Source organism: Cinclus cinclus, chromosome 1 (genome assembly GCF_963662255.1).
Source record: "Cinclus cinclus chromosome 1, bCinCin1.1, whole genome shotgun sequence".
In the NCBI taxonomy this organism is placed as follows: domain Eukaryota; kingdom Metazoa; phylum Chordata; class Aves; order Passeriformes; family Cinclidae; genus Cinclus; species Cinclus cinclus.
The window spans coordinates 101,741,595-101,756,845 of record NC_085046.1 but is presented as its reverse complement, the minus strand read 5'-3'; the positions used below and the strand labels follow the sequence as shown (position 1 = coordinate 101,756,845).

Genomic DNA, 15,251 nt, shown 5'->3' with positions numbered 1-15,251 from the left:
CAGGATGAGTAGTCAAAATCAATAAATATTGTAAAGGCTTGAAAAAACAAACAGTATTCCATAGAAAGCAGGGTAGGTTTTTTTTTTTTTAAATACTGCCTATTGGAAAAGGGGCTGCAAAAAATACAGGATTCAGAAATACTTTATTTCATGTTAGAGCTTGGTCAATGCGATTTCTAACAAGGTAGTGGGAGATGTGTCTATGCATATGGGATGAGGAAGAATTTTAAGAATTGAATTTAGTGAAAGAATTGTAAGACTTATTAGTCTTATTAATTGTTCTGCTAAAACAAAGCTGGCATTATGGGTAGAAATGAATTGATCTTTTAAAAAAATGCACAGGACTTACGGTGGATTTTTAATAGATTTTTTTCCAAGAGTTTGAATAGTTGCAAATTTGGAAGATAAATATCTTGAGAGTTGAGATTAATGATGTTTTTAGGATGGGTAATAAATAATGATTGAGATTACCATGTTAAATTTAATATGAGTTAATATTGCTCAAAGAAGACTTAAAATTCACCTGGAGACAGTAATAGTTTGTAAGTTAATGAGCAGAACTGATGGGTGTTGGCTGAGGCAATGAAGGGAAGACTCTCAGCTGTTTTGGGACACCTCATTGTGCCAGTTCAGGGTGCAAGGGTCTCTGATGTTTGTGTGCAACTACCTACTGGGTGGTGTCTGGAACTTGTGCATTTGAATGAAAGTTCCAGCTTCTTTAGGTACTGCTAGTCATGCTTTGAGAGTTTTCTCAAATTACAGCAGCCCAGTAATTTTCAAATGCTACCTGAAGGTGTGTTTTCCTTTTTCTACAATATTAGTTAATAGTAGGAAAAAGTACTCAAGACAAAACCTGTTTTGCTTGCAAGCTTTGGGAGTTAAAGTGCAAGGTGGATTGTTACTAAATTCAGGTCCTCTGCTTCTTGCAGTACTTCCAAGGTGGACTGTATACATTTTGTTTATGAAATACAGTAAATAAAAGAACACCTTTATTGAGTTTGCCTTGTCTGAAAGATGTACTCGTTAAGCTTGAGCCTCACATTTCATCTGCTCATGCACAGCAGTTCCCGTGTCTTCAACAGTTCCCCATTTTGTGGGCAGTCACATAGTCACAGTCTCTTGTGACTGATGGCTGTAGGGCTGGGGCGTTTAGGGAATCCTGTTTTGCTAAAAAAAAAAGTAACCTTTTTGTATGTACCTTCCAATCCAAGCCTTTCTGTGATTCTATGAACTACCTAGTTACAGCATTTGTGACACCTTTCTGCACCTGAAGGGTGTTTTGTTAATAAAGTAATACACAGAATATCTGTTCTCTTGGACAGTCTGAAAAAAATCAGACTTTTTGCTCTCTGTCATTTAACACATTTTTCAAACATCAAGAGTCAAAATCAACCGATAGTAATGCTTAAATAAGTTTAATACCAGTAGTTTTAAAAAATATTTATTAGGAAGACTAATTTGTCCTCAACCATGTACAAGATTGTACAAGGTGAAAAATCAACAAAGTAACTTTCTTTGCTCACTAGTCACATTTTCTTCATGCATGAAAAATGATACTGCATTCATTTCACTGTGTTTGACATTCCCAATATAAAAAGGAACTCTTAACAAGGTGAAGTGACATGGTGAAAACTCGCAGAAGTGACTGGAAAATCTCTCTTATGCCATTCCCATCATTTTTTCTAGGACAGAATGTTGCTTTTCCAATTTTCAGATTTTCTTTTTTAAACACTTTTTTTCCAGTTCCTCTGCCACTCTATCTTTTGATCACCTTTTTGTGTCCATTATTTCACAGAAAATGTCCATTTATGCTAATGAGAATTACCAGGATATTCAATTGCCCATTCGCTCTGGAGCAAATCCGTATTTTCTTTTTTCAAGCATCACATCTTAGAAAATTAATATTTACACTAACCAAATATTTGCTGAATTACTGCTGAACCATTTTTCAGTGAGGAACTGTAAACAGCAACAGTGACTTTAGGAAAGTCACTGCTTTGTTGATTTAAACTCCTTAGCTAAAATGATGAAATGCAGGTGATTCAGCAAGATTGTGGACTAAAGAGGCCTGAATTTAATGAATGATGAGCACCATTAGGTTTTACTACCTTGCATGTAGTGCCTCAACATAGCCCTAAAGACTAAACCCATGAAAATCCCATTTGAACTTTTTGGCTGAGAAAGTCATCCATGTGTTTAAATGTGGAAGTACATTTAGAAAAATTAAATAAGTGTGATAAAATGAGTGCATTTATATTAAGATGTGCACTTGCTGTTTTTCTGAGGAATGAGTACTCAGTTGATTATAATTCAACGTGTTTTTTCTTGTGGAATTCTTCAATTCTGGCAGATATCTGTTTCCTTGTAGATGAACTAGTGTATAGTGTCAGTTATTTTTTTATATATATTTCTTATGTGTCCCAGTATATGGTAAGCTATTCTGAAGAACTCATTCACTGTCAGAAAGTATGCTGTGGGGATTTTTGTCATTTGTTTGTTGGATTGGTAGTTTCCATATATGAAAAATCTTGCCAGTTAATTTTTAGTGAATTCATGGATTCTGAAGTGTTGCTCTTACAACTTAGCAATTTATACCTATTTTAAGAAGTTTATATTTTAAATACAAATAAATTAATTGGATGCCAGAGCATGTACTAATTGGTGGAAAGAATATTAGTTTCTTTCCTGACTGTTTTAAGGGAAAAAAAAGCATATTCAGTGTTTTCTGTTTATGTTACTAACGAATAAGGATTTTCCCCAATGTAGTATAGTAACAAATGGACTTTGAATTAAATATAGAATAACACCTTTTGTGAAGTAAAATATTTATATTTCTTTGTATTATAAGTAAGTTCCATTTTTGTCAATGTTATGAACTTGTCTAGAAAGGAAATTATACTTGATAAATAATTTAAATTCAACTGCAAATCTACTGTTATTGAATAGTTAAACCTATTTAACATAAAGATGCAGTCTGGACAAAGGTTCTCCAGCATTACATTTCAAGAAATGACTTGCATCTCATTAAAAGATATTGTCACTCATCAAAGTAAGAAAAAGAAAAAAATTTAAAACTTGGTTTCTAATAACTATATGACAAGTGTGTGTGTGTGTGTACTTACATTTTTCTAAGAACACTTAGCTATGCATTTGTAGCAGGGAACTATAATGTATCCATTTCTGGACTTAAGAAAAATTCAGAGTTTAAATTATCTCATGCATTTTATTGATATATTTTCTTTCAAAAGTAGATATTGAATTTTATTTCATTCTATGATATCATAGGTTATCTGTTAATAGAATTCTTTCCTTTTCATTTGTTCAACCCAGAAATATGAATGTGTCAGAAAAATCACGTTGTATTTTTCTAATGTCTGTACAGTCTTTCAAAATCCTTATTTCTGCAGCATTATTATTTTGAAGGTACACTTCTATGAAACACATTAATAGGCACTGAAAAATGGAGTATAAATAGACTAGCTGTTCATGTGAGAGTTGTTTGAATGTAACTTTATTTGAATGCTTCTACATTTCTTGTCATTTGCTTCCATAAGTTTTGACCATAATAAAAAATTCAACCCCACTCTTTTTTTAACCTGTAAAGGTACTGGTTACTTGTATTTTCATTTGTTCATTCTTTTGTCAGCTTTTGAGGACAGGAGACAATAGTCACACTTAGTCAAGCAGGTGACTTGTGATTAGCTAGAGGAATTGAGAACATTTTAGACTCCGTCTGCATCACATACTGCATCCAACCATCTGAACACATTAAATTCTCTTGAATTTCATTGCAGCTCTTGTGGTGGATTGGCCTTAGCTGGACACCAACTGTGCTCCCCTTCATCCTGGTCCCAGTTTCACTCCTGAATTTTCTCTCCTCTGTCCCAGCAGTGCAGAGGAGCAGGAAATGGGTCAGTTCATCACACATTGTCTCTGCCACTCCTTCCTCATCAGGAGTAGGACTCCTTGCAGTCTTCTGCTCTGATGTGGGGTCCCTTCCCACAGGATGCAGTCCTGCAAGCACAGGTTTCTCCAGCGTGGGTCCCATGCCAGGTCACGAGTCCTGCCAGTAAACCTGCTCCAGTCTGGGCTTCCCACCAAGCTGCAGCCTCCTTTGGCTGTCTGGTTGATCTGGTGTGGGCCCTCCACAGGCTGCAGGTGAACCTCTGCTCCATCCGTGGACTCCGTGGGCTGCAGGGGCCATCCTGACTCACTGCTCTGCTCCTGGGTTGCTGGGGAATCTCAGCTCCAGGGCCTGGAACACCTCCTCCCCTCCTTCTGCACCAACCTTGGTGTCTGCAGAGCTGTCTCTCGTGCATATTCCCACTCCTCTCTTCAGCTACAGTTTTGAAGTTTTCTTTTTTCCCACGTTTCTAATTACATTATCTCCGAGGCTCTACCACTGTCCCTGATAGGCTTGGCTTTGGCCAGCAATGGGGCTGTCTTGGAGAAGACTGGCTCTGTAGGACATGTGGGGAAGCCTCTGATCAGAAGCCACTCCTGTAGCTCCCCCACTACCACAACCTTGCCAGGCAAAGCCAGCAGAGCCTGTACAAAGAGAAGCACTCAGGTAGCTGAGACCTACAGCCAATTCTGGGCTACCATCTGTAGGTTTATTGCAGTGCAGATTGCTTCAGCGTTTGGGGCTTTTTGTCTCTTTCCTTCCCCACCTGTAGAACAAAGATTGTAATGTTTAATAGCTTTTCAGAAGAATTTTGAGATTCTGCAAAAGAAATTTGAGATTAAATACCTACCAAATGCAAATTACTCTTACGTTAGTAGAAGCAAGGAAAAATGGTTGAATTATTATTATTCTTTTAAATTATGCTTTAGTTAGAGATATTACCACATTAAGAAGAGAAAAATAAGGAAGAAATTCAATCAGTCGCTTTGTTTTTGCAGGTTCTTTCATGTTGGTGAACACATCTGGAAGATACTCCGGACAGAAAGCTCACCTCCTGATGCCCCATCTGAAAGAAAATGATACACATTGTATTGATTTTCACTATTATGTTTCAAGCAAAAACCCTGAAGCTAGCCCTGGCACTTTGAATGTATATGTGAAGGTTAATGATGGTCCTATTGGTAACCCAGTCTGGAATACATCTATCACTGCCACTTGGAACAGAGCAGAACTGGCAATTAGTACTTTCTGGCCCAATTTTTATCAGGTATGTCTTACTTTTTATGTAACTTCATTTCTCATAGTAGCCATCTGGTTCTTAATCATTATTTTAACTTTAAATCAAAATACCTTTCAGTATTTCTAATTGATCATTGTCTTAATCACATTTTTGTACATGATGCTAAATGTTTATTTTTACAGACATATGGCTGTGTTTATATGTTTACATATATTTGTAGAATTGTATGAAATGTACACATGCTCTAAATGTGGATGAACTAATTATGTTGGGAAGAAATCTAGAAATTTTGCCATTGATTTCAGTCAATAACTCTTTCTCTTTAATGAATTCACTCTTTCAGTTCATTAGGGATGCTGGAATTGAATGCTAATAGATTTTATTACAGTACAGTCTTCAAGTTTGATTTAGATCAGCAATAGTTGTTACTTTAGAACCAGCAGAATCCTTTGAATCCTCAGTTCAAGTCTTAACTCTGAATGCAATATCCATTTGTCCAGTAGTAATCACAGATATAATAGTAGCTATCATAGGAATGGGATTTTGAGTGCATCCTGAAGATTCAGGGGGAATTTCACTTGGCAGTCCCTTAGGGTGCTGCTTTTCTGTAGGAAGGCTTAGATTATACAGTTGCTTACTGTTCTATAGTAGTTCAATGTTATTTTGTCCTTCTTTCTGTGAAAATGCAGAAGTCTCCACAAACAAGTAACTTAGTTTAGTAAGAGCAGATCAGTAGCATAGAGGTGTTACTGAGGCTCGTCCGTCTTCACTTGAAGTTTGGAAAGTTTGAATTGTATTTTATTTGTTTGCCTGTACTGAATATTGTCACCATACTTGTGGTTCATAGCTTTCTGAAGAAAAGCTATCCCAAAGATGGGGGTTCCTTGACTGCAGACCTCCCAAGGAGGTGCGATGTTGGCTGTTTCAAAGTGGGACACTCTTAATTCCTACAGCAGTGTCCCAGTTACTAGTGTCACATGTGGCAGAATCTTGTTTCAGTTCCTGCACTTGCTGTTTTGGATGTTTGTTGCCCCATCATATTCTTGTGATGAGTTTGGCAATGTCCACTGCAGGTACTTTGGGATGCTGCAGTGGACTCCTTTCTGTGGCTGTAGCATCTGATCTGTGAGGATGTCTCGGGTGAGCTCAATCTGTCCTTTTTGAGCACTTTTTTTGCCTTAGGAAGGAAAAAAATCTGCCAAAAGAACTTTCTGGAGTCTTTCTTCTATGATTATTTCACCTGCAATGGAACAGAAAATCCTACTCCAAAAGATTAATTTGGAGGGCCAGGAACACTTTATTATTGGAATGTGGAGTGCCTAGAAGTGAATGCAATATTTGCAGACCCAAAAGAGCACACTTGCTCATTTTCTCTTGCCTCTGATAGTGTTTTCCTAGGTTGGATAGCTGGTATTCATAGGGTCTGCATTTTCATACAGTGTTCTACCTGAGATTCCCTGATTCCTGAGGAATTGTTGCAGCTGCATTGTCAGGGCTTCCTGGAGAGGATTCAGGGTAAACTTATGGATGTCTCAGCAAACTTCATTATGTGGATCTTTTGTAAGTGTCCGCAGCTTGATGAGGTAATATTGTGCCTTTTTGAGAAGGGCAGGCATATCAATAGAGCTGAGGTTAACTTGAGCCATGTAGGAGAAGCTGTGTGCTACCTGACTCGCTGGAGCTTAAGGCTATATCCTGACCACAAAGTTCAAGCTTGGTTTAGTCATACATCTCTCATGGTGAAAGGGCAGTGTGTGTTTTGTTGCCTGTGAGAGTTCAAGGAGTGTTTAGATGATGCTCTCTGTCATTTGATTTGGTTTTAGGTTGTCCTGTGAGGACCAGGGAGTTGATGTCAATAATCTTTAAGTGTCTCTTCCAACTTGGACACCCCCATGATTCTCTGACATTACATCAAGACCTCGTGGTACCAGTATGATGCCAGTGTTGAGAACACCTTTCAGTGCTGCCAAAAGGCCTGTCTATCCTGACTGAAATAATGAGGACCATTCTGTGCTGTTAGCCTCAGTGGATGGTGGGAGAAGAGGATAGAGCATCCCACATGACAATTTTGTGGTTGACATTGGATATAACTCAGTGGTTTGTAATGTGGAATTTAGTGGAAGGTTTTGTGAGCATGGCGGGTGGTTCAGGAGTACTGAATACTGAGTAAATGTGTGACTGTGTCACTTACGCCTGAGTCTGAAGTGTCCCCATATGTATAGTGAATTAGAGAAGAGCTTTCAGTTTTCTGTCTCCTGAAAGGAATCTGGATTTTATGCAGCATAACTGCTCTGGAATCAGCAGTCAGTAAAGAAGAGGGTTGTGCTTCAAAGTCTCACTCTAGCTCTGACTCAAAAGGCTGATGTGGACAGGAGAATTTTAGAAGAAGCTTGACTCTGACTATTTATTTTAAGGTAAATTAACATGTTCTTAAAAATACACAAAACCTCTGACAGTTTCAAGTGTTATTGCTAATATTATTAATAATAATCTGTGTCAGATTTTGGACAATGTTATACATCTAACTGATGTCTGAGTAATATGGGTATTTTGCCATAGAAACAAAAGGATAACTTTTCCCATCCTCTTTCTCCTCAAGACCTGCCATCTGGACTGTTCACCATTATTTGTAGGGGAACCCTTACATGCTTGGATGGGGTACTGCAGTTTAGCAGATTATCACACATTAGATGATGTATAATAGTTGCCTGAGCCTGTCAGTAATGGATTCTGTGTGCTCTCCTTGCTGGTGGAAATGTTGTCATTTTTGCATAATCTTTTTTTCACTGTGGAGTATAGTAAGTAGTTTTCTTTGCATTTGCTGCATATAGTCTGAAATAATACCTGGTTAAGTACTGCATTTTAGCTGATGTGCCAGAAGATCTTATGCTATGTTAATATCCATGGAAGTGCAGGAAATCACTGTTAAATACTGTTGCTTCCCTGGTTTCATTGTAAATAAGCTAATTTATTCTTGAGGAAGTGCTATCACCATTTTAAGAGTTTACAGTTAATTGTCTTTGGTTTTGGTTGTCTCCATTCTCTCAGTGATCTGTGATGCAATTTCCTCACTTGAGTGCTGACGTTTGCAATTTTTCATTGTTTCTAAACTCCTTTCATCACTTTTCAGGCTTTTTCTTCATCACAGAGTTTGTTGTGGGGGAAGACAGGAAGTTAGCTGCAGGCATCTGGGAGAAGGGCAGGAAGAGGTGAAAGGGATCTTGTGAGAATATGGTTCCAAGTTAGGTGACAGCTCAGGAGACTGCAGGAATAGTGGGGAAGACACAAGACTTACCTGATAGGTGTATAATATAGTACCAAGTCTGTTTCCTAAGCTGCTATTCATTTGAGTCCAAAACTCCAAACTCCTTTGGCACAAATCCATGTGTTCCACACAAAACCTCCAAAATGTACGAGACTTCGTCACAATGATTTTCTGAGTTTGTCTGACCTGATTGAACATAATTAAGAAAAGCCCCCTAAAAAGATTTTTAAGGAATGATGGAGCCCTTTTTAACTTTTCTTGTATAAAAGTTGGTAGTTTCCCAGGGAGTTACCTCCCAAGATGTGACATTAATAGGTGAAGGGACAAAGCAATGTCATTGTGTGATTGTCTTTGTTGTGTTTTAAATCACATAATCTGTGTAGCCATCCACATCTGTGAATGTTTTATAATTCCATTCCCTTAGCAGAAAACCTACAAGATGTCTAGATGCAAATGAAACTAAAATGTACTGCAGAACTCTGAGAACAAATTACAAAGAACATTTCAGAGTTATAATATTTATACAGTTCAGTATTTTTTTTTAAAACACAGTGTTTAGTGTCTGTTTTGCTGTTGAAAAATGTAGGCAAAATAACTCCCACTAAATGGTAGCTGACTACAAATCAGATTATGTAGTATGGAGTGAATTTAATCCAACTTCTAAAGATTTATTGGTTTAAACCATGTATTGCAAATGTGTACAAGCAAAGTGTTCAAAAGATTTAATAATTAACAGTAGTTTATTATTGTAGCACCCGTTACCCAAGCTTGTAAGTATTTTTTATGTTGGGTTTCTATTTAGAATGGACTCATTAGAAGTACAGTCTTTGAACTAAATAATTAATTTTTTTTAATGTACCCTTTCTTTTTGCCAGGTAGTTATTTGTATATGTTGCGCACCATAGGTAAGCTGTACTACATATATATCATAGATCACAATTACAACCTGCGTGTAACAACATTAATTGCTGATTACTTGCTGATTATTTAAATTGTCAAGCATTCTGACAATTAAGGATATATTTAATTCCATAATTAATGATCTTCCAAGTACTACTGCCTAACATCTGCCATTGATTTTGGGGTATGTCTGCACTGCTGTCCAGTTAGTGATAACAGTGTGCTTGCAATAACGTGGGTTCAAGCTGCCAAACACCTTCTGAGAGTCCAAGATAATCAGCACAGCTTGTTCTTTTCTGCGGTGCCTCCTGGTCTCTGAGCTATTTGTTTCAAAGTAGCTGGTGTATTTCTGCAGGTACTAGTCTTATTTCTGTTTTATAAAATCGCTTTAGGAATGCTCCCCTGAGGGAGCATTGCCTTCCTCTTTTTAACATTGTGTCTGGGAGAAATAGTTTGCTTTACTGAGCTATTGTCTATTTGGTGCATCTTAAGCAAGAGCATCAAGGAGTTTATTGTGCCTTTGGAGACAGGCTGCAAACAAAACAAAGCTTCGCACAATTCTTAAGACCTTCACCCTCCTCCTAACTTGAGTAGAATTAGAATGCACATGGAAAAAGAGAATTGAATGTTACATAGATTTTGTTGCTTAGTGGAAAGATTGTTTTTGGATTCTTGGGGAGCAGTCTTGGTAGGTTGGGAGGCTCTAAAATTGATGCTTTGAGATACAAGTCATGAAAAGGCTCCTCATCTAGTGAGGAGAGGGTGGCAGGGTTTTTGTTTGGTGTATGTTTTTTCTCATTTGGATCTTTTAGCAGGAGTAAATTCTGGTGATTATAGTGTTGTTTTCCCTAGGTTAGTTAATGATTCTCAGACCAATCAGTAGTATTTAAAATAAATTTTGCATTTTAGTAGTGTTGCTATTTTGTAACATCACAATATGCAAAGGCTACTACTGAGTTGGGTCTGGTGAGGGGATTGTGTTCCCTGCTTCTAATACTTCAAGCAAGCAATTTAGCATGATACCACTGCAGGTCACACACTGTCCCCCTATCAGTTTTAATGTTTTAAATTATTTGCTTTGTACTTTGCTGGAAGTCAGTCATGGCAGCAGTGAACTGAAACAAATCTCGATTAAATAAAACAACAAACACTGCAGATTTAAAATCCAGAAATGGAATTGAAAGGATTAAAAATAGCTTCCAGTGAAGTAACGCATCTGTTTGTGCCATTGCACCATCTTTAAAATGTAAAATCCAGTGAAGCTGGAGTGAAAAAAATGGGGTAAGAGCCTGGCAGTAATTCCTGATCTTTTTAGTGAGGACACAAAGGAGTTACATGGTATCACTTCACAGAGATGAGATTTACCCTTCACCATTCTGACACTTTCCCCGTAAATTAGGAGTTTAGGGAATAAGCAGTAGATCCAACCTAACTTGTAAAATCTTTAAAATTTTAAAATGTAACAATTGTTTCATAACCTGATTTGTACATATTTTGCTTGGAGTTCAGCTTATGCAATGTACTTAAATCCTCATCTAGACAGAGCATTAAGCTTCTTGTGCAGTAAAAGTCAGGCTTACATTCTCATGTGTTGTGTGTTGCATTCAACTGCGCATATACAGTTCCTGAACTGTGCTTTGAACTCCAAAGAAACTTTGAAATGCATATTGCATTTTGAAAAACAAACCTGTGTCAGGCATCTTAAATAGCTCTTCTTCATTGACTTACATGCTTTGGGAATAGCTATTTTGAGAAAGATGCGCCAGGGTAAACCACATAGCTAAATTTAAAAACCCCCAGCAGTCTAAAAATGGTTAGAAGTAAGGAGGCATGCATTTTTTGTCATATACACAAGACTCAGTTATTTGCTCCTGTTCCTTGTTCCTAAACCAGAAAGGCATTTGGGCCTTCAATAGAGAAGTACAAGACAGTGACTGGTTTAAAAACAGGAAGAGAAGAATAAGATTTAACAGGCCTTAATGTCAGGAGCTCAGTTTTCAGTCTGGCTCGCTTGTTTCTTTGCGGTCTTGGATTGGCAGCAGCCACCAAAATGTTGTTTCATGCTCCTTGAGTGCAGGTGTGAGGGTTGGGTTTTGTAGGAGTGAGAGGTGGGAGGGAAATGGTATGAAGAGAATTCCCTGCCAGGGAGGCCCAAACACAATTTAGGAAGCTCACATCAATATGCAGTGATGGACCTCTGCAGGGCCTGGGAAGGACCAGGTCAGGAACATGACTCCCTTCACATGGCTTTGATGAGAAAGCTGTTGCTGCTGTTGTGGTAAGGCAGGTAGTCCTAGGGTGAGTCAGAAAGGGAGAAAGAATTGAACCCACAGGGTACAGCTCAGTGCCAATTTTCTGGAGAGAAGCTGTTCCCAGTGCCTTGTACAGTGCAGTCAACAAAGGTGCTCTGTGTGGTAGAGCAGGGCAGGCAGAGAGGAGAGCGCAGCGTGTGATGCAGCACTGACTGCTCACTGGGGATGCAGGGGGGCAGGATTGCAGTCTGAGCTTAAGCAGCTTTCCTAATACTCCTTTCTCTTTCTTGTTTTTGCAAAGTGCTGTTTTTAAGTCGTGTGAAGGACAGTGTGTATATTAGGTACAATCCACCTTTTGACTAAAAGTGTTGTACTTTTGCAGCAACAAAGGCAGGAATTTACAGAGTGAAGTTGTGTGGCAACAAAACCTGTTTATTTCTATTGTTCTTTGGAACAAATGAGTTATCTTGAGTCGCACATTTTCAGCAGTAAGCATTTATGTTGGTGAGCAGACCCCCTTTCTTTGTTCGTATGTAGCAAGGGGAAGTGGCAGGAATGAAAAGCTAATTTTGCTCTTCAGTGAAGCAGGGAGGATCAGGGACAGTGCAGTGCTAAGCTGCTTCCCTGGTTCCTGTTTGGCAGGCCTGCTGTGGGGAGAACGGTGTCAAACAGCTCTCAGGGCAGTGTTCAGCAGTTTTTCCTGAGCAAATGAATTCCATGTTTTAACCAGTTGTTTCCGGACTGATAAGGTGGTGGAATAATAGGCAAAAAATCCAAGGGCCGCCCAGTCTGACGCTGATGGAGTGTTTTCTCTGTTTTGATTGGAGTATTTTGTACTGCCTGCAGGTGTTGCATCAGCCATGAGAAAAGGCAAAGTTTAGAGGTGGCAGTAAAAAGTTAATGTTTACAGGCCAAGCTACTTATCAAATGGGAAATTACAGACAAAATTGGATGTAAAATTAATTTCTAGGCTTCATTTCTAGTGAATTTACTAGGAAAACTGATGTAGATTTGTGAAGATTCTTGACAGCCCTATTGTAAGGTTTTCAGTGAATAAATCGGAAACACCAGAAGTGTTTCTCAGGTCTCTCTCTCAGTGCGTGTCACACTCTTATCAGGACTTTCAGAAACCTGTAATGCATAGGATCAAATTTCTTTTTTGATTTAAAAAGGAAAAATGCTTAGTTAGCAGATATTTGAGTCCGTAATCTTCATTCATCAATTCCAGTAAAACAAAATACTGGATTTGTATGCAGCAATTGGTAGTATTTCACAGCCTGTGGACAGAAGAGGGATTATATTATTATTCGTGAAATAAACTGTCATGTTCATACAATCATAGAAGGATTTGAGTTGGAAGGGACCTTAAAGATCATCTAGCTCCAAACTCCTGCTATGGCTGGGGCACCTTCCATAAAAATGGGTTTGTCAAAGCCCCATCCAATCTATCTTTGAGCACTTCCAGGGATGAGCTCAGTTTCCCTGGGAAACCTATGCTAGTGTTTCACCACTCTTGCAGAAAAGATTTCCTTACTAATACCTTATCTACATCCATCCTCTTTCAGTTCAAAGCCATTGCCCCTTGTTTTATCTCTAAATGCCCTTGTGAAAATTCCCTTTCCAGCTCTTCTGTAGGTCGCTTTTAGGTACTGAAAGGCTGTAGAAAGATCTCCAGTATGTGTACGTGGTTATAGTGTGGTATCCTATAATGAGACAAATTTGAAGCTCAGAACAGAGTTGGAGCTCTGAACAGTCGGGTCTAGTGAAAGGTGCGTGACACAGTCATGACAAAGGGATTTGAACTAGATGACCTTTAAGGTCCCTTCCAACCCAAACCTTTCTATGATCCTATGATCCTATGATCCCTGTAGCCTTTTCTTTTTCAGGCTGAATGACCCCAGCTACTAAGCCTCTTCATTGGGGAGGTGCTCCGCCCCTCTGACCATCTTTGTGGCCCTTCTCTGAACTTCTTTCAACAGGGTTTGTGCCCTATTTGGGGGCCCCAGAGCTGGATGCAGTACTCCAGGTGCGGTCTCACTGAAGTGGAGTAGAGGGGGAAAATCACTTGCCTTGATCTTTTGGCCTTGCCTGTTTTCATCCAGCCCAGGATGCAGTTGGCTTTCTGGGCTTCAGGTGCATGTGTCTGGGTTGTTTTCACCTTCTCATCCAGCAGCACCTTCAGGTCCTTCTCCTCAGGTCTGCTGTCATTCCATTCTGACTAGTCTGTATTTGTGCAATTTTTTTTTTATCGAAATATGAATCAGTGTATCTCTTTTACAATGGTATGTCGCTATTGACTTTTGTGCCTTTTTCCATTTACTAAAAATGGCAAATTCCATGTCAGAAGAGACTAAAAGTTGCAGTCATTAAAACTGGTATCAATTTGACTGTTGCTTTTAATGGAAGCACAATTAAACTGACAGTATTTCAATTTGTAATACTTTTCTTTGGAACATACTCTCTTTAATGTCAATAATTGTAATTCAGTTGTATGTCCAAGTGGCATTTTCTTGACACACTGCCTGGCTTTTTTGTGGAATGACACTTTTGGTATTTTGTCTAGAGATACAGCAGGGTTTTTAGATCAGTAGTTGAGTTTTTCTCTGCTGTTGTCATTAGCAATTCTTATTCAGTTGTTTCAAGGTTGTAGTTTCTGCCTGTGAACTGAAGGGATAGGAATCTACAAGCTGTAGATTGCAATACTGAGATACTTAAAGCCTCTCAGAGAGCCTGTAGCTAAGCCCCCCTTTATGAATTATGGAAATGATTTTGTGTTTGACTCAGGAGTTGCGTATATTTTGTTGCATATGTTTTCTTTACTGAAGCTCAGGTTATTGGTCTTGCTGGAAGTCGGGTAGTTCTTTAGAAAAGACACTCTCAGGGAGCATTTTAAAAAAATATTTAAGTCCCTGTTTCTTGGCAGTAGCATTTTTAGCAGAAAACTTCTGACTGGTTTGGCTGGCAGCTCCACAGGTGTTCATGTGCCAGCTCCTTGGGGTATCTTTTAGAATTTAACATGTCTGAAAGTTGAGAATTTGAAAAAAAAAAGTTTACTCTGCGGTGATGGGATCAAGGATCAGGTAGACCTTTCCGATGGCTTTGTGCAGCTGCTCTTATGATGAATGCTCCATAAGAAAGAAAGGGTTGTAGTTTTTTTTTTAATTATATTTTTTTAGGTTATGTTTCAATAAAACCCAGAAAGTTAGTTGGTATTTTTTGTATTTTTATGTATTTTTCTTATTAACAGAGAAAACTAAAAGCCACTGGGGAATATAGGAAACAAATCAGTAACTGTCCCCAGCCCTCTGTGTTTTTGGAGGGAGATCTTTGCATCCACACCTAGATTCAGTTATCTCAGGAGCTTACTTTTGTGATCGTGTACTTCCCTAGGAAACTTTTCCATAACTTCTGAGACCTGATTGTCTGCTCCCTGTTCTCCACTACCTTGTTGCAACATCTCTGCCTTAACTGCAGGTACCTGGGGCTATGCCATGGTTCTCATACCCTATGGTTTTCCACTTGTTCTCAGTTTGGAGCAGGCTTGGTAGCCCTTCAGGAAATGGAGCATTCTCTGCCTTCTTTCAAGGGTACCAGCATAATTACTTTTTTTCAGAAACTGTAACACAAATAAAGAATTTGAACTCTGTTTTACTTCTTAATATAGCGAAGCACTTGTTCTTTTTTCAAAGG

General features: G+C 38.6%; 1 protein-coding gene across 1 annotated transcript in view; it reads left to right on the top strand.

Moving 5' to 3' along the window:
- PTPRM (protein tyrosine phosphatase receptor type M) overlaps positions 1-15,251 on the top strand; it is a 434,879-nt gene that overhangs the window by 129,086 nt on the left and 290,542 nt on the right. The window contains exon 3 of the mRNA XM_062500964.1: positions 4,903-5,171. Within this exon, the coding sequence (XP_062356948.1) occupies positions 4,903-5,171 (269 nt within the window). The remainder of the gene's footprint in view (positions 1-4,902; positions 5,172-15,251) is intronic.